The 25678-nt window shown below is 32.7% G+C and overlaps 3 protein-coding genes across 3 annotated transcripts; all 3 read right to left on the minus strand.

The window, feature by feature from the left end:
- Positions 1-1780: 1780 nt before the first annotated feature.
- Positions 1781-3824, minus strand: LOC112492264 (probable LRR receptor-like serine/threonine-protein kinase At3g47570). Its single transcript, XM_048476993.2, has 2 exons — positions 2675-3824; positions 1781-2172 (listed from the first exon to the last, which is right to left on the minus strand). The coding sequence occupies exons 1-2, from the start codon at positions 3822-3824 to the stop codon at positions 1781-1783; spliced, it is 1542 nt and encodes a 513-aa protein (XP_048332950.2).
- A 437-nt stretch (positions 3825-4261) lies between these two features.
- Positions 4262-24256, minus strand: LOC112492265 (receptor kinase-like protein Xa21). The gene is made up of 3 exons (XM_048476994.2): positions 23848-24256; positions 4900-5139; positions 4262-4848 (listed from the first exon to the last, which is right to left on the minus strand). The coding sequence occupies exons 1-3, from the start codon at positions 24254-24256 to the stop codon at positions 4262-4264; spliced, it is 1236 nt and encodes a 411-aa protein (XP_048332951.2).
- Positions 24257-24292: 36 nt separating this feature from the next.
- LOC125423298 (probable LRR receptor-like serine/threonine-protein kinase At3g47570) lies at positions 24293-25141 on the minus strand. Its single transcript, XM_048476995.2, has one exon. It carries the CDS (start codon positions 25139-25141, stop codon positions 24293-24295), a length of 849 nt encoding a protein of 282 aa, XP_048332952.2.
- Between the last annotated feature and the right edge of the window lie 537 nt (positions 25142-25678).

Genomic DNA, 25678 nt, shown 5'->3' on the forward strand with positions numbered 1-25678 from the left:
AGAGATAGGAACACAATGGTGTGCTCATCTCGGTCCAAAAGTTCCTCCGGTGCCTGGAAAACTTAATGGAAGTCTCAGCTGAACTCTCTGTTGTCGTATCTCTCATACAGCCAAGAATCTTGTAAAATGGACCATGAAAATGAGTTTAGAGTGTCCAAAAATGATAGGATAGGTGTATGGGTCGACCTAGAATGGCCGAAAAACACGAAAAACCTGTGACCAACCTTGTCAGCCACAGTGAGCTTCGCTGGCCGATCTGGGAGCGTCCTGCAGCCTTTTGCCATGAAATTTCAGGGCCGAGCTCGCGGCCGTGTGGGCTTCCTCCTAGGGTGGCTCGTGTATATAGTGGATGGTCAGATTGGGCAAAAATGACGATGACCCAGTTGGACGGTAAACAGGTTCAAAACGATCCTGTTTGGACCCACGGATCTGGAGGGAAATTTCTCGGGGTTTGGGGAACAAAACGGGTATTTTGGAATTTCTCTCCTGTTTAGCATGCTTCTCAAGGATTATATAGAGCCTTGGACCACTAACAGATAAAAACTTGGGACTGGTCTGGACACTGATATAAAATTGATGCTTAAAATTTCTTAGAGCCATAACTTTTTTCCATAACTCAGAATTTGGTGTGCCGCCAGTCTATGAACTCATATCGACAAGCTCTATATAATGGTACCTCAGTCAAGCCAAAAATATTGACCATTAAAATAGTCAACCTAGTATCCACATATAGTCCACTTAGTCAAACCTAGTCAAATTTATACAACATGGTACTTTGGTATGGGTTGTTACAAATAATCTTTGTTTTCATTTTCTCTTTGTTGTGCATTATCTATTTATATTCTTTTTGAAAAGTGTTCAATATACCCAAATATTATTTGTAAAAAATATTTGTCAAATATATTGTACATAGAACTGCCCCTTTGTTTTTTTTGAAATCCTTTATCTCTTGTTTAGGGATGCTCAATCCAACCTTTCCGACCAAGCCAACTAATTTTAGATAGAGTCGAGAATTTGGCCAACAGATTAGATTCTGTGAGTCAAATGGTTGGTATAATTTTCATTTATTTGATCCGGCCTGACTGCCTTTATATATATTTTCAACTCTTGCACCGAAAGGTTGACCATCAATCTTTCTCCAAGTCCGAGAAGACAGAAGTTCTCCAAATTCAGAATTGATATTGTCTTGTGAGAATTATTTTTTCAATTTGTCTTAGGATATATAATATGTAAAAATGTGGATAATAAAAATGGGATACAAAGTGGCTAATCTATTTGGTTTTACATGCTAATTTTTTAATTTAAAAAAAAAAAACTGAAAATCTAACATAGAAAGATGAAACTTACAAGGTTAATCCGTTGTTAAATTACTAAACCAGCCAACTTGTTCTCGTGCGTTTACAGCTAATTGCATGTCTGGCTAAATGGGTTACTTTTCTAACTTATATTATTTTAATATTTCTCAGCCAAATATAACCTATTTTGGAAAATAATATGGTGCTTCACTGGTTAAGTTTGCAAATTCATTGGTTCTTTAAATCTCCATATAATAATAATAATAATAATAATAATAATATGTACATCAAATTCAATTACTGAAATTGCATGAATATGCCAGTCCATTAAAACGCATAGGAACACAACATAGTTTTTCAAGTAAACCTTAAAAGATACAAGCAAACTTTTTTTTTTAATTTTTTGGTTTATAAATTTATTTCTAGTAATATATTATCAAACTTAAAACACCATGATACTTGTCAATCAATAAACTACTGTTGTCTTAAAGCCTTCTTCGATGTTGCATCAAATTGTATTTCACTTTTTTAAGTTTAACCACAACATCAGACATATTAAGCCTCTCTTCTGGTAAATCACTTGAACACTGCATTGCTAATTCCATAATAGCTGAGAAACATTGAGTTAAAGAATCCATAGTTGTCATAATAGCATTTTCAGCTCCTGTGCAAAGACCAATATCCATAATCTCCATAACTCGATCAGGATAAGAGGAAATGATCCATTTCCGCAAATTCAATCCTTCAACAAACATTTTATCTCTCGGACATTTTCTTGTAAATGTTTCCATCAACAAAATACCATAGCTATAAATGTCACCCTTCAAGATACTCTTCCTTGTAATCCGAATTCTGTTGGATGAACATTCGAATTGAACTTTAGATTTAACATTTTTATAGACTGAAAAATTTTCACTCCATATGTTTCCTTGAAAATGAAGTTCAGTTTGAAAAGGCCAGTGAAGTAGTGAAACTAATATGGACAATTTATGAAGAATCTACATACCATACTATTATAGTATAAATATTTCCAAATATTAAAATATATGTTGAGAATGAAGATCCTTTTGCAATCTTATGTAGAATTTTATATCCCTTGGGAACAAATATAAAATAAGAGAGATATTAAAAGTTTTAGATTTTACCCCAAAAAAAAAAAAAAAAAAAAAAAAAAAAACCAAAAGTTACATATTTGGCACCACTAAAATACTATTGTTCAGTTCTAAAAACAAATGATTATTAGTTTATTTTAATTTCTTTTATAAAATCATATTAAAGGTTCTTACATACATGATCAAATATCAAACAAAATTCTAAAACAATTTCCTTTCCCTTCTATTCACTAGAATAAAGACAATAGCATGAATGGATGAACTTACCAGGTGCAATGTAACCCATTGAGCCAAGAGTTGCCGTTTGGGTCTTAGATTTGTATTTTCCCAGAATTTTTGCAATGCCAAAGTCAGCAACATGTGCAACCATGTCTTCATCCAAAAGAACATTGCCGGGCTTCAATTCGCAATGAACAATGGGCTCTGTATATCCATGGTGAAGATACTCCATTCCCAATGCCACATCAATCATTATATCCATCCGCTGAACAATATCCAAACAGTTTTGCCCCTGATTGTACAACCAATTTTCAAGGCTACCATTGGGAATGTATTGTAGAACCAAAGCTCTAAAGTCAAGGTTGGAGCAACAAGTTATAATCTTCACAAGGTTTCTGTGTCTCACGTTCTTTAGGACTTGACATTTTGTGTCAAAAGATGTTACTGGTCCTTCAACTTCTAAATTGAAGAACTTGACAGCTACAATCTCACTATCTGACATGATTCCTTTGTATACGGAACGAAAGCTTCCACTTCCCCACAAGTTTGCTTCACCAAAATTATTAGTTGCATTGAGTATATCATAGTATGAGATATATTTGTGACCCAACTTTATAGATAAATCAATTAAAGAGACTGGCAACTTGTTGCTTTTCCTCCAGTATCTGATATACAAAATTAGTAGCAAAGCCATAAGTATCAATGCAGCAATTGAACGAAGAACATATTTAAGCCATGCCAGTGCCTTTTTTGATTTTGAAGGAGTTGTGACTGGGCAAGGTGGGAGCTTTACTTTTGAATAATTGCCACATAAATCAAGATTTCCCATGAAAGATTGGAATATGAAGTTTGCATAAGCTCCAACTTTAACAGGAACCAGGCCACTTAACATATTGAAAGATAGATTCAAGAAGTTGAGATACCGAAGCTTCTCCATAGACTTGGGTATGATGCCAGATAAATTGTTAGATGAAAGATCTAAGGATTTCAGGCTACCTAAGTCGCCAATACTGGCAGGACTGTTATCTTGGAATGCATTGTTTGACAAGTCCAATTGCTCTAACATCTTCAGATTGGATACCGTTTCTGGAGTAGTTGCTGATAATTGATTCTTGGATAGATCCAAAATCACCAGGTTCACCAACTTTCCAATCTCAGGAGGAAGATAGCCAGAGAGGGAATTAACGGATAAATTCATTAACCAAGTATTTCAGTTATTGTGGTAAGATTCCCAAAACAGGAAGGTATGGGATCAGATAGCTTATTTTACCAAGTATAATTCACCTAGAGATGGTAATTGACATACCTCATTTGGAAGATTCTTCTATTTTGTTACCATAGAGATACAACTGCTGTAACTTGAGTAAATTTCCCATGGAAGAAGGAATTTCTCCAATCAGATTATTCCTTCTAATTCAAGAATAATAAGCCACTCAAGTTACCAATTTGATACTGAAGGCTACCTTGAATTTGACTCCTGCAGAAGAAAAGACTTCGAGAGAAGTGGATAAATTACCAATAGATTCTGGTAGTGCTCCATTTAGAGGATTATACCCAATGCCCAGAGCTTGCAGCCGGCGACACTGTGTCAAAGAAGTGAGGAAGTGAAGTTCTCTTGATGGACCGTTGGTCAGTTCATTTTCTTGCAAATTTATCAAATGTCATCAGCACCGGTCCACTAAAGAAATTGGTCGCTAATTCCAAGATTATGAGCATTGAAGCATTGGAGATGGAATCTGGAATTCTACCACTTAACCGATTAAGACTCGAATATACTTCTCTAAGCATAGGAAGTTGAAAACCAGTGATCTTTGGAACATTTACAGTTAATGAATGGTTGAAAATGGTCGGAGGTAAGCTACCAGAGAGATTATTAGACTGAAGGTCTAGTACTGTTAAATTAGAAAGCTGGCCCAACTCTGATGAAATCTCACCTGACAGATTATTGTTTTTTAAATCAAGTAATTCCAAGTGAGAAAGATTACTCAGGCATCTCGGTATGCTTCCCGCAAATCCATTGTGATCCAGTACCACTTCTCTGAGTTTTTTACAAAGGCACAAGTCTGAAATATGTCCCCTTAGCAGATTCTTAGAAACATAAATTCTTTCAATAGAAGAATTGAGGCTGCAAAAGGTTGGAGGTAATCTACCAGAAAGCTTATTATACTGAAGGTTTAGCATTCTTAAATTAGAAAGCTTGCCTAACTCTGATGAAATCTCACCTGACAGATTATTTTCTTACAAATCAAGTATTTCCAAGAGAGAATGATTACCGAGGCATTTCGGTATGGTTCCTGCAAATCCAACTTTACCAAGTCCCAATTGTTTGAGATTTCTACAAAGGCACAAGCTTGCTCGAATATGACCCCGAATTGGATTATCCGGAAGATAAAAGGCTTCTAAATTTGGAAGCCTATGGCACATATCCGTTGGAATACTTCCAAAAATACCATTGGACGTCAGAGCAACATATCTAAGACTAGAAATGTTGAAAACAGAGGAAGGAATTGTACCTGACAGGTTGTTATACACCAGGTACAGTATCTCCATATTGGTTAGCTTTCCAATGCCTTGTGGGATATTCCCATGAAAGCGATTTGGGCCAAAGTATATGGCTTGAAGCATGTGGCATTGTGAAATGCTTGGTGGGATGGTCCTTTCAAGTTGGTTCTATCGCAAATCAATCAATCTCAAACGATGCAACTGGCCTATGGTTTCCGGCAGTGGACCATAAAAACAGTTGTTATAGAGGTTGAGATGGCGTATGAATGATAGGTTTCCAATATGTGGTGAGATAGTGCCTTTAAGTTTCTTGAACTGAAGATTCAAGCCAGTCACACGTTGATGGCGCAGGCTGCAAGAAACACCAACCCAATTGCAAAAATTAGTGTTGGTGTTCCAGCTACTAAGTATTGAGCTATTGGAAGGCAACTCAATCTGGGATTTGAAGGCTAGCAGAGCTAACATGTCAGTGTTAGTTCTGTTGGTTGTCCAAGATGGTGTTGATGATGATAATGCATATTGACATGTCAAGAAGTTATGCATGATCATCAGCAGTTTTATTGGCACTACTGTAGGATCAAAGATTTCCTTTTTTTTTTTTTTTTTTTTTTTTGAAGGGTTGGCCAAAATGAAGTGTGTATAATCAATCAGGAAGCCTCGCAGGTATTTATATACCTTTCCATGGCACATAATTGTAATTTAGGACATGTTCAATGTAATTGTTTACATAACTTCGTGAATAATTAACGACATAAATGAAGCTCTATTGTCTCAAATCAATTACTTATTTCATGCTCCAAATACTGTATCCAAATAAATATTAATCATTGCATTTATATTTTTATATATAACCCATTTGGAAAAAAATCATTCAAAATTTCGTGCACGTCAAGGTGGACTAATTTTGTGAGTTGTATTAAACATGGAAAATGGACCAGTTACTTTTGTCTTCTGATTACTTTTACAATATACTTTCTTGCAAAAAGATAAAATAAAATAATTAAAATGTAATAATAAAACTAGGGACACCGAATTGTTTTCAACTTCTAACCCCTCCAATTATATATGGATTGCTTTCTCTTGTCTTCCTGAATCCTACCAATGAAGGTCACTTTTCCCTTTTCCCCTTTCCTTTCATAATGCACCCTTCCATCCTACCTAACAAAGCCTTAATATTGCCTTAATATTGCGTGTTACTTAAAACCAGATATTTACATTTGACTCTCTGAGGCCTAAACGAGAATGGCTCCATTATATTTCTTTATCTAAACTAATATTGATTCCGTGCAATGCTATTAAATCAAACTAATTAATTATATTATTTTTTATGAGTAAAGATTAAAGATCATTGATTGTTTGTTATTAATTTTACAATTTTCATCGATTTTGTTTGGTAGTTTTGTAAAAACCAAACAATTTGGACATCTCTTTTAATGGGTACGGGAGTATCAAACTAAATTCAATTAAACAAATCAAGAAAATATAATAATAAAATAATAAAAATTACACAAAATAAATCTGATAAAAATAAGACAATTGTACTAATTTGCAGAGAACAAACAAATTAAACATTCTTAAATGCCTTGTAGCAAAAAAGACTTTAACTATAAATTTAGTTAACTAAGTAAGACAATAAAAAATATCAATAAATTTTTTAGAGAATAAAAAAAATATTATAACAAAAATTGAATTGAAAGAGTAAACATTATTTAATAGTTGTATGTCTAATTGATTAGAAGTTGAAAGATCACTTACTTCATTGCCTATTTATAGGTAAAGACTTTTAAAATTTTATAAGAATAAAAACATTGTTCTGAATGTAAATTTTTTCCTATTCCTAAAATTAAGTCATTGTTCCAAATTAAGATTGTTTCCTTCATTATCTGAATCAATTTGAAAAATAACCATATATAGTCACCACCATTCTTAATCTAAATATTATGAACCTAGCCTTGTTTATGCCCTCGTTCATTCAAGGAAAAAATTATTATTTCTAAAATAAATAATTAGCCTTCTTCAAGCTTCATTTGCTCCCAAAAATAATTATTATTTTAAAAAGATATTATTTGCCTTATTCAGATTCATTTATTACCCCCCAAAGAATAAAATATCTTTATTCAAACTCCTTTAATTCCACAATTTATTTTCAAATTTATTATTACTATTTAAAAATCATAATTTACGTGTTTAGGAAAAAAAAAGTAATTTAGGTACTTTGGACCAACATGCCTTAATAATTCACTATTTTTACATTAATTTTTTTCCATATTTAAAAATCCAAATGAAATTAAATACAGCCTAATTACCATTTTAAGATTAACCGTACATAAATGTTTATGAAGTAATTGAAAGTTTTTGAATTTATTAATTGGAGAGTGTTTGTCCCTAATTTATTATCCTGATTTTTGCTTGGTTAAGAAGATCGTTTTTAAACTTCTAGGATTAATAACATTCATTTTGTGGGCGAAAATTTTTAAATTTTAAATTTTAACATCTCAATATCATAATTAATATTTTAATATGATCTTGAATTGCTTATATTCAATATAGATAATTAATTTCATAATTTGTGGAAATTAAAAATTTATATAGGTCAATATTTTAAAATTTTAAATTTTAAAATTTCAAATTAATGATTAATTGACTTGTGCGTGTGTAATGTCAATATCATGTATAAGGTAGTTTGTTTGGTAAATTATATGATACATCTGTTATAGGATGATATTTGTGTAGTTTTTCATAATTTTTTAATATTTTATTCTCTTATATGTAAAGTGTTTTTTCATAGTTTATTATCGTATTTTTCATTTAGTTAAAAAAATAAAATTTTAAAAGTAATAAGATATCTACATAAATGGTAATTGATTAATATTTAGGAAGTAATTGAATATAACATTACATAAATAAACCTAAATAAATAAAATAATATTATTTTTTATGCTTTTAGAGGGAAATCAAATAAATTTAATGATGACATATATAGAAAATTTTTTTTTACTATTATCTTACTTTTATATATAATATAGATATAGATAGATATGGATATATATTCTAAAGTAATTTATTAAATTATCTTACAAAATACATATGCAATCACAGTAGTCAAAGTAAAGACCCTATAAAGATTGAAAGATTTAACTCTCCTCTTGGAAACTTGCACTAATAGCTCCTTGGTAGTAGGCTTTCATTCCTTTATTCTTGCTTGGCTTTTGGCCTTGATTATTGGTATTAATTTCTTGATCTTTTTCCTTAACATTATTGTGTAAATCAACGCAACAAACTATAATATTGACTCTCATAATCAGTTGCAACCAGCGTTTTAGGTAGTGGACCATGTAAACTATTATTATATATGAAGGTTTAGTTTGCCAAGGAAGGTATACAAGTTTTCAATATGTGGGAGGATGGTGCCTTGAAGTTGCATGAAAGAAACATTCAAAACAGTGACCTGTTGGTGGTGGAAACTACAGTAAATACCAAATATGTAACACCTGCCCTGAAATATGCCGGAAAATTTTCAAGTTAATCAAAGTTGATTGGGTTTGATCGTCGTTGACCAACAAGGGTCAAACTTTGACTTTTTGACTCAGCAAGAATTCTAGGTTGACCGAGGCACCATCGTGAAGTACGCACCGACCCAAGTTCATAGACTAGTAGGATGATGAAAATGGAGTTACGGTTTGAAAGTTATGGGCAAAACAAGTTGAGGTCCAAATTGTCCGAGAGCTCTAGAGTTGACTTTTTATTGTTGTAGAAATGAGCTTTGACTCATGTACGGTTGTGAAGTACTCATTGATACGAGTCCATAGACTAGCGACACACCTAATTTGGACATTTTTGTGACAAGTTATGAATCTGTAAAGTTTTCTAGTACAATATTATTTTATTATTATTTTATTTTACATTATTTTATTAATTTCTTTTCCTTTTCTTTTTCCTTTATTTTTTATTTCTTTTTCTTTTCTTTGGGCACATGAAGAAAAAGGGGGAAAAGGGAATACTATTCATCATCCCCTCTCTCTCCCTCCTTCTCCCTTTCGGGCCTTCCGGTTTCTGTTTTCTCCGGCCATCGAAATGAGGCACGCGCCAGCCAGTGTGACAGCCCATGGCTGGGCGACTTCGGCGGCCACGTTTCTGGCCAAATGGCCGGCGGACACGCTGAGATCGGTGCCCCAAAGCCGCCGGCTGGCGATTCTCCAGTTGGCCATTTTCCGGTGGTTCTTGGCCGTGAGACCAGTCCTTCCCCTTATATTTCAATCCCTTTAATCCAAAAATAACCTCCATTTGCCCAAACTTCGAGCCGTTTGTGAGATAGAAGAGGAGGAAGTTTGGCTGACACCTTTCGTCCACTTTCCGACCACCTTCAGTTGAGTTAAGTCCAACGGAGATCAGTAACGTATTTCTCATCCCCTTAGATTTCTGTTGATACCCTATTTGCGAATTTTGATTACCATTTGTGTTAGCTCCCTCGAATACCAGGTGTTAGTTATCCGAATAAAATATTAATTTATTTGACCCTGTATTATATTATTATTTTAGGAGCACATGTGAATTATGGACTTGATCCTATAGATGATCTTGGTATAATTGCGTGCTCGAGGTGAGTGACCCACCTTCAAAACTATTTTGGGGACTATTAAAAATATATATTTTGTATTATTTGAAATTATGGAAAATAAATATGTTGACATTGAAAGGAATTGATGCCAAATTATGATTAATTAATATATGTAATGTCACCGAATTATATTTTGGGATTGTGAAAATATATATATATATATATATATATATATGGTGCTAATTAAATTTATGAAAAATGTGCTATATATGTTTAATATTTAAGAAATTGTTATTTGAGCTTACGATGATGGTTTATGTTGACTTAGTGCATGTATTGCATCAAAAATTATATTTTGGGTTTTTAAATAAATTATGTTTTAAAATGTTAGTAAATTTATTTTTGAATTTATGATGCCAAAAGTTTATTGATTTAAGCATATATTGCATGGAAATCATATATTGGTTTTAAAGAAGTTATGGATTTAAATTATGATTAATTATTGTTAAATTTATATTATGGAATTTATTGCATATAATAAATGTACTTATGTGGATTTAAGCAAATATGAAATTTATGTGATTTTGATATAAATTGATTTTAAAATTTTGAGAAAAATAATTGTATTAAAGTATTGAGTTCAAAATCCGTATTTATACGTTTGATTATTTATGGATCAGGTTTTCATAGTGTTGAAAATTGTTACATTTAAATAAATGGATTTGAAATTGATGGATTTTAAAGTGATGGATTTATGATGAGGATTAAAGAAAAATTTGGGATTGTGAATTTGAAAAATTGTATAACTCCCACGGTGAATTTAGGAAAAACTTGGTATTTTAATAAATTTAGTAATTGATTTTAAACACACTCATACAATACTGGTGTTCTGTACTGCATATGTGGATGGACGCACAAGTTGTAATGTCTCCCATGAGTTGCCATTGGACCGAGGGCAAGCAAGTTTTATATAGTTCACATGAGCCATCCCCCTCCATGGCCAGATGACAGTTTAAGTAGTGGCGCTGTCGGGATGCCGAAGCGACCATATGCAAGTTTCTCCGTTTAACTCCCCGCCAGATGGTGCTCGGGATGTTGGGTATCATAGAGCATCACTGGGATATAGTGTGGTGCGTCCAGTTATTTTCTTGATACGAATTTCAAATCAAGATGCTTTAAATCGTATTTAAAATTAAACTTATTTAATTTTGTTTTATTGCTTATTTCAAACTAATATTTTCTAAAATGTATTTATTGATGTTTTTATCAATTATTTTAAATTGGTGTTTTAGAATTTTATTTTTTACCATGTTGATATTATTTATTTAAATTTTAAGATTTCAACATGAATTTTATTGTATTCTTTTATCTATTTTAAATTGAGGTTTAAAATCTATTAAAATGTGTTTTTGATTATTTCATTGATTTAAATAATAAATTTTATAATTTATATATTGAGTTTATTTTTGTTTTATGCCAAATTTCTTTAATACAAGTTTATTTATGATTTTATTTATTTTATCTAGTGATGTCTTGTTCTAATTTTAATTATTAGATTTTTAAAATGTTTTCAATGTATATATTGAGTTTTAAATTAATATTTGTATTTATGTGCATTCTAAATTATTGCATTCCATTTAATTTAATATTTCCTTGATTATTTTTAATGTAAATGTATTATGATTTTGCTTATTTTATTTATGACATTTTGTGTACAATTTAGTAATTGTTATTAAAATTATTCTTGTTTCTTATTATACATTCTAGATCTTTAATTAATGTATTTTATTTATAATTTATTTAATTAGTTATTCCTTGATTTTTAGGGTACAATTATTGGGTTTTGTGAAAATGTTTTATAAGGGGAACTTTTCCAACTGAGTGAACTGTGAGGGTTTTGAGAGAAAGCAATATTTTTCAACTACTTATTATTTATTTGATTATTTATTATTAATTAATCAAATTCATTTTATCGTTATATTATTATTATTATTATTATGATTGTGTCGTAGTTAGGGTCACTCACTGAGATGATTAGCATCGCATGTTTTTAAATTCAATTCCCCTAGATCCAGGTTAGAAGACGCTGATTGTCCGGAGGCGAGTTCAATGTCTTGTTCGTTGCTGAAAGTTCAAGGAGCCTTACTTACTTTTCTTCACTATCTTGTATTGTTTCTTTTATCCTTTGTTGTATTAAATTTCATATTTAATTGTATCTCGATAAAACTCTGTATACTATCTTGGACATTTATTTATTAATTATGCATTGATTTCCTATTATTCATTTGAAGTGCTGCAAATTTGTGGAATTAAATTGTAGTAAGATGGGAGGACTAAGGTGGTATATATAGAAGTGTGTTTTCAGTGTAGGAAGTTTGTAGTAAGTCCAGCCCTTTAAGAGAAGTTCTGCCGGATTTTCCATTGGAGGGTCCGGTAGGGTTTCCCTGGGATCAGGGCTTGTCTAGGGTTCCAATGAGGAATTTTGGATGGATCCTGACAGTTGGTATTAGAGCTCTAGATTCTAGAATTCCTAAAGGACTGTGCATTGTTGTGCGTCCTATCCGCATCCTTTGCTTTGTTTTAACCATCTTGGAGCGTTATTTCTCTTGTGTCGAAATGAAATTGTTGTCTGAATTTAAGTAACTATAATCTTTGAAGGTGCCAATTGGAATCGTTTATCCTTAGGGGGAATCTATATGGCCTAGTCAAATGGTCAAATGACTATCTCTTCCTTACCAAAGATCAGGTGAGGGAAGCAAACCTGATTAAGTTTAATCATTTGGACTCTTAAGTAATCCTAGTTGCGAATTGGGTAGCCACAAATCTTATATTTGTGGATGGCTACCATGAGGAAGAACGTTTAGGCGATTCGACCTCCCTGAAGTGTTGCTTCATGGAGGAGTTAGGAGGTCCTTACCGAGGTTAATTTTTACCCTAGTGGCGAAGGAGCTATTGAAGAGTGGCTGTTAAGGGTATCTAGCCTGTGTGGTTGATTCCCGAGTGGATGGTGAGTGTTGGAAGATGTGCTTATAGTGGGAATCGTTTGAAGATGTTTCCAAAGAAGTTACCTGAGTTACAACCGCAAAAAGAGATTGATTTCGCCATCAAGCTGGCTATGGAAATCGACCTAATTATTTACCGCCATATTGTGTGGCTCTATCAAAGTTAAGGGAGTTAAAGGATCAACTGCAAGAATTGATGAATAAGGGATTTGCTCGACCAAGCATATCATTTTACAGGAGCCTGTTTCATTCATGGAGAAAAAGGATGATAATCTAAGTTGTGTATCATCTACCGATGACTTAACAAGGTGAGCACCCGTAATTGATATCTGTTGCCTAGTGTGGATGTGTATCGATCAACCCCAAGGTGTTAAGGTATTTTTAAAATCGACTTAAGGTCCAAGTATTGTCAATCAAAAATTTAAAAGTCAGATATCATTAAGTTTGAAAGGGAGATCCTAAAGGAAGCATGTGATTCGATGTATGCGGTACACCTCGAAAGTGTGAGGATGTATCGAACACTCACTAAGTAATATTGGTGGTTTGGCATGATAAAGGAAGTTGCAGAATTCGAACCAAGTTGCTTAAGTTTAAGTTGCCAACAAGTGAAAACGGGAAGCAGAAATGTTCAAGGTAGCTTCAACCCTTGTCTATCCCCGTGTGTGGAAGTGGGAGCGACTCAACATGGATTCTGTATACAAGCTTTTCCCCACAGCGAAAGGGTATAATGAAATTTGGATAATCATCAACCAACTTAGTCAGAGTACTTCCTATCTATGCGAGAGTGGTTCTCACCAGAGTAAGTTGGCTGAGCTGTTCGTAAAACATATTATGAGCCTACATGAAGTGTTGATGACCATTACGTCTAATTGAGATTAATGCTTATTTCAAGACTATGGTGAAGGTTAACAAATACAATGGAGCGAGGCTCGACTGTTGCATTGCCTTCCACCACAAGCCAATGGACAAGCAGAGTGCAAAAGTTCGTACTTCGGAAGATATATTAAGACCATGCATTACGCAATGTTGGAAGAAGCTAGGATGAGCAATTATCGTCAATAGAAGTCGTTATAATATTAGTTACCAAGGGAGCATTGAAATGCCTTCGTATAGGGCTCTATATGAAAGGCAGTGTTGGACCCTACTAGGTTGGAGTGAAGTGGGTGAGGAGAAGCACCATACGACGACCAAAGTGATTGAATTCGAATACTTACATATGACTATGGACCAGGTGAAGGTTATCCGAGAAAGTTTGAAGGCTACTTAGGATCGACAAAGGAGTTACGTCGATGTGCGTGGAAAGGATCTTGCATTCGAAAACAGAGATTTGATTTCCTTAAAGTTATCTCCATGGAAGAGAGTAGTATGCTTTGGTTGATGAGAGAAGCAAAGTTCTCGTTACCTTGGTCACTAAGAGGTCATCGGAAGAATTGGGTTATGGCATACAAGTTAGCATTTTCGAAAGAGTTAACACTAGTACGCAATGTATTTCATGTATCGTTGCTACAAAAGGACATTGAAGATCTGTCGCACATGTTTTAGACTTCCGACATCGAATTGAGAAAAAACCCATTATACGCGGGGCAACCAATACAGATCCTAGGTCACGAGGAATGCATATTTGTCAATAAGGCTATTTCTCGAGCAACGTCTAGTGGCAGATTCACCTAGTCGAAAAAGCGATGTGGGAGCTTGAGCAGTAGATTTGCAACCACTATTCTTATACATTTCAACGACATAGGAAATTTCGAGGATGAAATTTTTATAAGGGGGGAAGTTTGTAACACCCCGCCGCGAAATATGCCGGAAATTTCTCAAGTTAATCAAAGTTGATTGGGTTTGATCATCGATGACCAAGAAGGGTCAAACTTTGAATTTTTGACTCGGCAAGAATTCTAGGTAGACCGAGGCACCGTCGCGAAGTACGCATCGACCCGAGTTTGTAGACTAGTAGCACGATGAAAATGGAGTTACGGTTTGAAAGTTATAGGCAAAAAAAGTTGAAGTCCAAATTGTCTGAGGGTACTGGAGTTGAGTTTTTACTGTTGTAGAAATGAACTTTGACTCATGTACGGTTGTGAAGTACTCGTTGATACGAGTCCACAAACTAGCGGCACGCCTGATTTGGACATTTCGGTGAAAAGTTATGGATCTGCAAAGTTTTCTAGTACATCATTATTTTATTATTATTTTATTTTACATTATTTTATTAATTTCTTTTCCTTTTCTTTTTTGTTTTTCTTTTTCCTTTATTTTTCTTTCTTTTTCTTTTCTTTGGGCACGTGAAGAAAAAGGGGGAAAAGGGAATACTATTCATCATCCCCTCCCTCTCCCTCTCTCTCTCTTCCCTCTCTCTCCTTCTCCTTCTCGGGCCTTCCCGTTATTGTTTTCTCTGGCCATCGAAATGAGGCACGTGCCGGCCAGTGTGACAGCCCATGGCTGGGCGACTTCAGTGGCCAAGTTTCTAGCCAAATGACCAGCGGATGTGCCGGGATAGGTGCCCCAAAGTTGCCGGCTGGCGGTTCTACAATCAGCCATTTTTCGGCGGTTCTTGGCCATGAGACCAGTCCTCCCCCGTAGATTTCAACCCCCTGAATCCAAAAATAACCTACATTTGCCCAATTTCCGAGCCGTTTGTGAGATAGAAGAGGAGGAAGTTCGGCCCACACCTTTCGTCCACTTTCCGACCACCTCCGGTTGAGTTGAGTCCAACTGAGATGGGTAATGTATTCCTCGTCCCCTTAGCTTTTCGTTGATACTTTATTTGCGAATTTTGGTTACTGTTTGTGTTAGCTCCCCCGGGTACCGGGTATTATTACCCAAATAAGATATTAATTTATTTGACCCTGTGTTGTATTATTATTCTAGGAGCACGTGTGAATTATGGAATTGATCCTATAGAGGATCTTGGTATAATTGCGTGCTCAAGGTGAGTGAGCCACCTTCAAAACTATTTTGGGGACTATTAAGAATATATATATTTTGTGTTATTTGAAATTATGGAAAATAAATATGTTGATATTGAGAGGAATTGATATTTAAAATTTATAATGCCAAATTATGATTAATTAATATATGTAATGTCACCGAATTATATTTTGGGATTGTGAAAATATATATATATATATATATATATGTATATATTTGTATAGATATATATATATATATATGGTGCTAATTGAATTTATGAAAAATGTGCTATGTATGTTTAATATTTAAGAAATTGTTATTTGAGCTTACGATGATGGTTTATGTTGACTTAGTGCATCTATTGCATCAAAAATTATATTTTAGATTTTTAAATAAGTTATGTTTTAAATTGTTATTAAATTTATTTTTGAATTTATGATGCCAAAAGTTTATTGATTTAAGCATATATTGCGTGGAAATCATATATTTGATTTTAAAGAAGTTATGGATTTAAATTATGATTGATTATTGTTAAATTTATATGATGGAATTTATTGCCTATAATAAATGTACTTATATGGATTTAAGCAAATATAAAATTTATGTGATTTTGATATAAATTGATTTTAAGATTTTGAGAAAAATAATTGTATTAAAGTATTGAGTTCAAAATCCATATTCATACGTTTGATTATTTATGGATCAGGTTTTCATAGTGGTGAAAATTGTTATATTTAAATGGATGGATTTGAAATTGATGGATTTTAAAGTGATGGATTTATGATGAGGATTAAAGAAAAATGTGGGATTGTAAATTTGAAAAATTGTACAATTCCCACGGTGAATTTTGCAAAAACTTAGTATTTTAATCAATTTAGTAATTGATTTTAGACTTAGTCATACAGTACTGGTATTCTGTACTATATATGTGGATGAGCACGCAAGTTGTAATATCTCCCATTAGTTGCTATCGGACCAAGAGCAGGCAAGTTTTATATAGTGCACATAAGCCACCCCCCTCCATGGCCAGCATGAGGGTTTAAGCAGTAGCGCTGTCGGGACGACGAAGCAACCATATGCAAGTTTCTCTCTTTAACCCCCCGTCAGATGATGCTCGGGACGCTGGGTATCATAGGGCATCACTGGTACATAGTGTGGTGCGTCAAGTTATTTTTTCGATACGAATTTCAAACCAAGATTCTTTAAAATCGTATTTAAAATTAAACGTATTTAATTTTGTTTTATTGCTTATTTCAAACTAATATTTTCCAAAATGTATTTATTCATATTTTTATCAATTATTTTAAATTGGTGTTTTAGAATTTTATTTTTTACCATGTCGATATTATTTATTTAAATTTTGAGATTTTAACATGAATTTTATTGTATTCTTTTATTTATTTTAAATTGAGGTTTAAAATCTATTAAAATGTTTCTTTGATTATTTCATTGATTTAAATAATAAATTTTATAATTTATATATTGAGTTTATTTTTGTTTTATGCTAAATTTCTTTAATACAAGTTTATTTATGATGTTATTTATTTTATCTAGTGATGTCTTGTTCTAATTTTAACTATTAGATTTTTAAAATGTTTTCAATGTATATATTGAGTTTTAAATTAATATTTGTATTTATGTGCATTCTAAATTATTGCATTCCATTTAATTTAATATTTTCTTGATTATTTTTAATGTAAATTTATTATGATTTTGCTTATTTTATTTATGACATTTTGTGTACAATTTAATAATTGTTATTAAAAATATTCTTGTTTCTTATTATACATTCTAGATTTTTAATTTAATGTATTTTATTTATAATTTATTTAATTAATTATTCCTTGATTTTTGGGGTATAAATATTGGGTTTTGTGAAAATGTTTTAAAAGAGGAACGTTTCCAGCTGAGTGAACTGTGAGGGTTCTGAGAGAAAGCAATATTTCAACTACTTATTATTTATTTGATTATTTATTATTAATTAATTAAGTTCATTTTATTGTTATATTATTATTATTATTATGATTGTGTCGTAGTTAGGATCACTTACTGAGATGATTAACATCTCATGATTTTAAATTTCATTCCCCTAAATCCAGGTTAGGTGGCATTGATCGTCCGGAGGCGAGTTCATGTCTTGTTCATTGCTGAAAGTTCAAGGAGCCTTACTTACTTTTCTTCACTATGTTGTATTGCTTCTTTTATCCTTTGTTGTATTAAATTTCATATTTAATTGTATCTCGATAAAGCTCTGTATACTGTCTTGGAGATTTATTTATTGATTATGCATTGATTTCCTATTATTCATTTGAAGTGCTGCAAATTTATGGAATTAAATTGTAGTAAGGTGGGAGGAATAAGGTGGTGTATATAGAAGTATGTTTTCAGTGCTGGAAGTTTGTAGTAAGTCCAACCCCTTAGGGGAGGTTCTGCAGGATTTTCCATTGGACGGTTCGGTAGGGTTTCCCTGGGATCAGGGCTTGTCTAGGGTTCCGATGAGGAATTTTGGATGGGTCCTGACAAAATAATTGTGAAGTCCAGCCGCACCACTGCACCGACAGTGTGGACTCAGCCGCATTGTTACAGCTCACCATTGGTGACAATGGTTGCTGTTGTTGCCGGTGTAAAATTTGCTCAACAATTGTGGGCAATGGCAAAGGTCGATGCTGAATGTCATGATTGAAAAAGGTGGACATGCACCAACATTGTGAGCTTATAAATAGGCTTCATCTCATTGCATTTGGGCAGGCCAAGCAATCTCAATCTAATCCCAAGAGAGGAGTGTTGAGAGCATTGTAAAGACTCCAGAGAGAGCTTAAGAGAAGAGTTGAAACTCCAGGAGAGTTTGATAGTAAACAAAGTAAACAAAGAGATTCCACGTGAGAATCCAAGAGAGAAAAGTTTATGATTTGTATTCTATTTCCAGGAGAGTAATAGAATTCTTTTTATTTTTCTTCTCATATTCCTTCTCTAAAGCGGTCAGAGAACCACAACAACAATTGTCGGTGTTCCGGCTGCTAACTACTGAGTTATTCCAAGGCAAGCCAATTTGAGATTTGAAAGCCAGTAGTGCTAAACATATCTGCATTATTGGTTTGGTTATGGATTACCATGACACGTATATATATATATATATATGCATTACAAGCAGTTTAATAATAAGCATAGGAGAATAGCATGACCTCCCATAATTCCCTAATTTTATCTTTTGGATGGTTGGAATGGAACATGCGGTGCCTTTTCAATGTGCGTCTATCATTAGGTAAGAGAAGATTCAAATCAACTTGTCCATTTACTTAAAGAGTTGGGGCAGCCAGGGTAGAAGTTGAAAGTCCTGCATAAAGTCTCCTCAATGGACACCAAACAGTCCATTCACGATCATTAAAGTCCATTACTAGGGAGACTTTGTGCATGACCACCCCAAATCTCGAGTACATGGATGACTTGGCCTTTTTTTTTTTTTTAACTTGACTTTTGAAACAATCCCACATAGCATGAAAATATGATTTTGGAACAATTTATGTTTGGAAGCCCACAAGTTTATTTTGTTCTTTGAAAAGTCCTAAAGTGATGTACACACCATGTACTATATTAGATTTTTTTGTTTAAATAATCTCTAATTTTTGCATTGCATAATTCTTAGAGGTGATTGCTAAGAGAGGGAAAAAAAATTTACAGTTCTCAAGCGTTAGCAATTTAGTGCACAAGTAGTTTAATCACAATCTTTTACTAAACTTTTAGCACAAAGGACAACTAATTATAAAGCTAGTAATTCGATTTTCTTTGGTTTGTACTTTTTTTTTACTGTCTATTAGTTTTTGTAACACCCTAAACCAAAGTGTATTGGAAATTTTCTCACTTTGGTCAAATTTAATTGAAGTTGATCAAGATTGACCAAGTAGGCTCTATAGTTGACTTTTTACTGCAAAAAGAATTTTGCTTTGACCAAGGCACCATGGAGAAGTATACATCGACTCGATATCGTAGACCAGTAGTACGCCAAAGCTAAAGCTGCAATTAAAAAGTTGTGATAAAAATGAATTAGGGTCTGGACTGATCAAGCAAGCCAAGTTTCACCTTTTATTTTTATGAGTTTTGGTTTCGACTTGTATACCATTGTATGGTACTCGTTGGTATGAGTTCTTGGACTAGTGACACACTTAATTGAACTTATGGCTAAAAAGTTACAAACCTATAAGGTTTTACTTATTTTTCCATTATTGATTTTACTGGGTATTTTTTTAACAAATATGTAAAACGTGCAATTTTTAACCCCACCGACACACACAATGTGTCACCCTCCTAGCCAATCCCATGAATGTATAGTGACATTTTTTTAGGCCACCAGGGAGGAGAGAGAGAGAGAGGGAGATAGGGGAGAAAGAGGAGAGAGAGAGAGAGAGAGAGAGAGAGAAAGAGAGAGAGAGAATAGAGATTTGATTGCCAACAAGCTGCATGCTCCACCCCATCATGAAGGCCGCCTCAAACCGAGCTGGCCACCCAAACATCTTGGTGAATTCATCAGCAACGCATTAGGATTGGACCATTTTCAACAGTGGTGGCCATTGGCTTTGTCAACCAATTTCTCTCTCTCCAACCACCATCTTGCCTCACTGCTGCACCATTGTGTTACCCATCAAAAAATCAACCTCCTCCTAAATTTTCCTAGCTGGTGGACATCTAGATGGGTCAGTGCTGGAGACTTTTTCCGACGACGATGGTGGCTCATCGATTTTTCCAATTCTAGCAAGTTTTTGATTGATCCACCGCCTTTTTCCACCAAGTTTAACCTTTTTGAACCCGAATGTGAGGTTCAATTAGCTCAATTTAAGCTAGTTTAGGAGTTAAACAAGCATTAAATTGACTGGGTATTCCCAGCAAGATCCTGACCATCTCGGGTCAAATCTTCGACAGGTAAGACTCGCTTCGTAATTCCTACACTTTTAGGCTTCGTTTTGATATATAAATTGTTAGTTTTAGTCAAGGTTTATGTTAATCCTCCGAGTAAATTGTGTGTAAAATATCCGATAAAAATATTATTTTAATGTGTATTGTATTTTCAATGATATTTTAGGCACCCTGTTAACTAAAAGATCGATCCTATGGAGGATCTGGAGTAAGTGAGTGGTACATTTTTCAATATATATTTGGGAATTAAATTTATGTTAATTATGTTGTTTCAATGCTGCAAAATTATTTGTTGTAAAAATTAATTAAAGAAAAATTATTATTATTATTATTATTATTTTATTGTGTGTGGAATAATAATGTTTTACAATTATTTTGTAAGAACGTAAATTTGGATTTGAATAATAAATTGTCTCAATAGAAAATATATATATATATATGTATATGTTTTTGTGGAAAGTATAATAATAAATATAGATACATATATATATATATATATATATAATAATCTCATATAATAATTAAATATAGATACATATATATACATAATAAACCTAATACTATTTCCCTAAAAATAATATAAAAATCTTTCTTAATAATTATATTTTTAATTTTCTACATCCAATACTCTTAGGCAAATTAATTTTTATTTTTTCGATATCCATAAATCCATATATGTATTAAACATGTCATATTTAAGTAAATAAATATTATTTCAATATTTTTTATTTTTAATTAATAAAGAAAATTAATAGTATAACATTAAATAAGTTTGATATTTAGTAATAAAAAAGTATTAGTTAAAATTTTATTAATAGTAAATTTAATATATTAAAGTTAAAATTTAAATGGGTCATAATCATGTAGGGTTCGGGTTAAACAGGTAAAGTCGAAATTGACAAGTTTAATTAAAAGGTTTAATTTCAGATTAAACAAGTCAACCTGAAACTAACATGTTTATTAATCGTGTTAAACAAATTGATCCAAATTTGATCCGAACCCATTTATAATAACCCAAAGCCGTTAACTTCTTATCATATTCGAGTCCTGACACTGTGTTATGACCTAAATTGTCACCCCTAGATTTAGTGTATCAAGTAGATACCGCGTAGATATTTTAAAAAATATCTTTAAGATATATTTTATTTATTTAAATTATGGTTTTAAATTTTTAATAATTATTTTTTTAATTATTAAATTGTTTAAATATAATATTTAATATTTAATATTTTATTTTATTTTTACCATAACTTTTTTGTAATTAATTTTAAACAAATATTTTTGGAACGTTTACTTAACTAATGTTTTGTTCCATTTTAATCTTATCTAAATTTTATTTTATTTCAATGTATCTTAAATTATATTTAATTTCATATTTATTTTTATTTTTATTATTATTTTATTTCTTTTTCCCACATCACTATTTAAATTTTTGAAAAATATAAAAATCATGGGTTTCTGTGAAAAATGATTTTCTACAAAAGGAAACCTTTCAAATGGAGTGAAGTGAAGGTTTTGAGAGGAAACTAAATTTCTAAATAACTTCTTATAAATCTCAATTTTAAAGTCTTAACTTTTTTATTGTCTATCTATTTATTTATTTACTTATTTATTTATTCTATTTTATTTTATTTATTTAATTATTTATTTGTGTTTGTCTAATAATATTTTCAGTACTTAGATAGGTACCATTCATTAAAATGAGTAGCACCTCATTAGTTTTTTTTGTTTTAAATCTTTTTCCCTAGATCTAGGTGACTAGTGGATTTAATCGTCCGGAATGTGAGCTCGTTAGTTGTTTTATTTTATTTTTTTTCATTGCTTCAACTGACGCAAAACATCTCTTTTTTCTTATCTTTGTATTGTTATTACCACTCTTGCATCTATGTCATTTTTGTTTATTAAAATATATTCTAAGAATGCTATGGTACTAAATTGTGAATATGGAACTCCTTTAATTGTTGTTTATTTATTAATTATTATATTGTGCCTTTTCCCTTTCTTTTTTAGTGTTGCAATTTTGTGAAAAAATTATGTAGTAAGGTGGAAAGAATAAGACAGTTGTATTTTTTGGAATATATTTTCTATGCAAGAATTTCTAGGATAAATCAAATCCTTAGGGGAGATGCTGCAAATTTTTTATAGAACTTCTTGTGGGATTTTACCTAATCAAGGCTAGCCTAAGGTTCTGATAGAGGTCCTTTATGGGTCCTGATAACTTTGGTAACAGAGCTCTAAATTCTTGTATTCTTAAGGGATTATGCATAGCTGTGCATTTCCTCTATTAGTTATCCTTCTATTTTGACATTGTTGAAGTATCATTTTTGAATCTCTATTTTGTTTCTTTAGAATCTACCACGATGCTCAAGTGGGGTAGATGCAATTCTCGAAAGGGCTTAGCTGAAAGTTCTTGAAGTAGGTTAACCTTCAGAAATCTTATCATGCAATTGATCCAAGCATTGGGAAATGCAAACGTTATTGGGTACACCGTAGATTAGGCACAATGCTTGGGAGCCATGAAATTTGGTGGAGCTGAAGGTCCAATGGTGGCCATAGCTTGGGTGATAGATATGGAAAAAATTAGGCATTAGAATTTTAAACAAAAGAAAATTTTGGGAATGTATAAATTTTAAACTACATCAATTGTAAACGGAGTTGAATTCACATGGATCAATAATAGCAATAAGAGCATCTCATATGGTGAATGTTGCTCTATATACGATGGATCAATAATAGCAATAAAAGCATCTCATACGGTGAATGTTGCTCTATATGTTGTATAAAAATAACATGGTTTAAATCTAGATAAAATAAGTGTACGGTTAATTCTGAAATTGTTCTTCAATGATAATGTGCATAAAAGTTATTTATTACTGTTAATCAATTATATATTTTCTTATTATTTTTTAAATTAACTTTTTGAAGAAAATTTTGCTTTTTAGGAAATTTACAATGTATAACAGAACTTTTTGACGTAGGCAGTCACCTTGATAATATCTAAGCCATATCAGCTTTGTATTTATTCTTGATATCACTATTGAAGAGTAATTTCTTTAAAGTACTGTTTATATTGCTTATGTTGCATTTTTCAATCAACATCTCCATTGAAGATGCTCTAAAGATGAACATTATATGGTGAATCCACCTATAAATCTAAATATCGCATAGAGATTCCCAATAGGAAATCATATGTTTGAGAACTGAAGGAAAAAAAAAAAGCTTAATAATTTTTTTACATCTATATTTTTGAAATCTTAATATCTATTTAGAAAAATAAAATATATGTAAAATAAACTGAAAGTTTTAGAGGAAATCAAAATAGAATAAATAAATGAACTTACAAGGTGCAATGTAACCAGTTGTGCCAAGAGTTGTCGTTCGAGTCATAGATTTGTATTTTGCCAAAAATTTTGCAATGCCAAAGTCACCAACATGTGCAACCATGTCTTCATCCAAAAGGAAATTACAAGGTGCAATGTAACCAGTTATGCCAAGAGTTGTCGTTCGAGTCATAGATTTGTATTTTGCCAAAATTTTTGCAATGCCAAAGTCACCAACATGTGCAACCATGTCTTCATACAAAAGGACATTGCTCGGCTTCAAATCACAATGAACAATGAGTTCTGAATATCCATGGTGAAGATACTCCATTCCTGATGCCACATCAATCATTAGATCCATGCGAGTAAGAATATCCAAACAGTTGTGCCTCTGATTGTACAACCACTTTTCAAGGCTACCATTTGGCATGTATTGGAGAACCAAAGCTCTGAAATCAAGGTTGGATCATGAACTTATGATCTTCACAAGGTTTTTGCGCCTCATGTTCCTCAGCACTTGACATTCTCTGTCAAAAGATTTTATTGCTCCCTCAACTTCCAAATCGAAGACTTTAACAGCAACAATCTCTCCATCTGACATGGTTCCTTTGTACACAGAACCAAAGCTTCCACTTCCTAGCAAGTTTACTTCGATTAGAATATCAATTGCTCTAAGGAGCTCATAGTATGAAATGTGTTTGTGGCCCAAATTTATTGATAAATCAATCTCAGAGGATGGTTGATTTTTGCTGTTTCTCCTTTTGATAGACAGAATTATCAATAATGCCACAAGTATCACAGCAGCAATTGGAGAAATAATATATTTGAGCATGAACATTGCCTTTCTTGATTTTGAAGGAGTTGTGTTTGGGCAAGGTGGGAGCTTGAGCTTTGAGTTGCCGCATAAATCAGGGTTTCCCATGAAAGACTGGAGGGTGAAGTTTGCAAAAGCTTTATTGACAGGAACTGGGCCATTTAACATATTGAAAGACAGATTTAAGTAGGTAAGATAATGAAACTTCTCCAAAAACTGGGGTATGATGCCAGATAAATTGTTGGATGAGAGATCTAATGATTCAAGGCTCGCTAAGTCCCCAATACTCGTAGGAATGTTGCCTTGGAATGCATTGTTTGAAAGATTCAATTGCTGCAACATCTTCAGATTGGATAACATTTGTGGAACACTTGCTGATAATTGATTATAGGATAGATCCAACATTTGCAGGTTCACCAACTTTCCAATCTTAAGAGGAAGATGGCCAGCGAGGGAGTTAACCAAGAAATTCATAAACCAAACATTACTAAGGCTCCACATGGTTTGTTGTATAGAGGTAAACGCATTAGAAGATAAAGAGATTTGGGTAATTTGGGTAAGATTCCCAATACATGAAGGAACGGTACCAAATAGCTCATTTCGACCTAAGTCCAAATTACCTAAAGATATTAGTCGACAGACCTCATGTGGAAGATTTCCTTTTATTTTGTTGTCATGGAGATAAAACTGCTGTAACTTCCTCAATTTCCTATTTTAGAAGGAAATGCTCCACTTAGGTTGTTGAATTCCAAACGAAGCTTTAATAACCCACTCAAGTTAAAACTTTGATATGGAAGTCTACCTTGAAGTTGAGATCCTCGTAGATCGATATTTTCGAGAGAATTGGAGAGATTTCCAATAGATTCTGGGAGTGATGCATTCAAAGGATTATTATTTATATCCAAATATCTCAGCTGGTGGCACTGTGTCAAAGAAGTGAGGAAGTGAAGCTCTCTTTAGGTTGGATTGTTGGTCAGTTGATTGATACCTATATTGAGAATATTTAGATACCGAAGGTTGCCTAACGTCATGGGCACA

This window comes from Ziziphus jujuba, chromosome 3 (genome assembly GCF_031755915.1).
Source record: "Ziziphus jujuba cultivar Dongzao chromosome 3, ASM3175591v1".
In the NCBI taxonomy this organism is placed as follows: domain Eukaryota; kingdom Viridiplantae; phylum Streptophyta; class Magnoliopsida; order Rosales; family Rhamnaceae; genus Ziziphus; species Ziziphus jujuba.

Bases quoted from the DNA above. Each gene is read 5' to 3' on its own strand.
- LOC112492264 (XM_048476993.2), bottom strand. From the start codon at position 3,824: ATGAATTTATCCGTTAATTCCCTCTCTGGCTATCTTCCTCCTGAGATT. The intron at 2,173-2,674 runs GTAAGTTCATCC...TTAAATCTAAAG, and splicing joins AATGGGTTACATTGCACCTG to TTCAATTCGAATGTTCATCC.
- LOC125423298 (XM_048476995.2), bottom strand. From the start codon at position 25,141: ATGTGGAGCCTTAGTAATGTTTGGTTTATGAATTTCTTGGTTAACTCC.
- LOC112492265 (XM_048476994.2), bottom strand. From the start codon at position 24,256: ATGCCAAATGGTAGCCTTGAAAAGTGGTTGTACAATCAGAGGCACAAC. The intron at 5,140-23,847 runs GTAAGTTCATTT...ACAACCTGTCAG, and splicing joins AACTGGTTACATTGCACCTT to GTACAATTCCTTCCTCTGTT. The intron at 4,849-4,899 runs GTAATCATTCTC...ATAATCTGTCAG, and splicing joins AACCATACCGAAATGCCTCG to GTGAGATTTCATCAGAGTTA.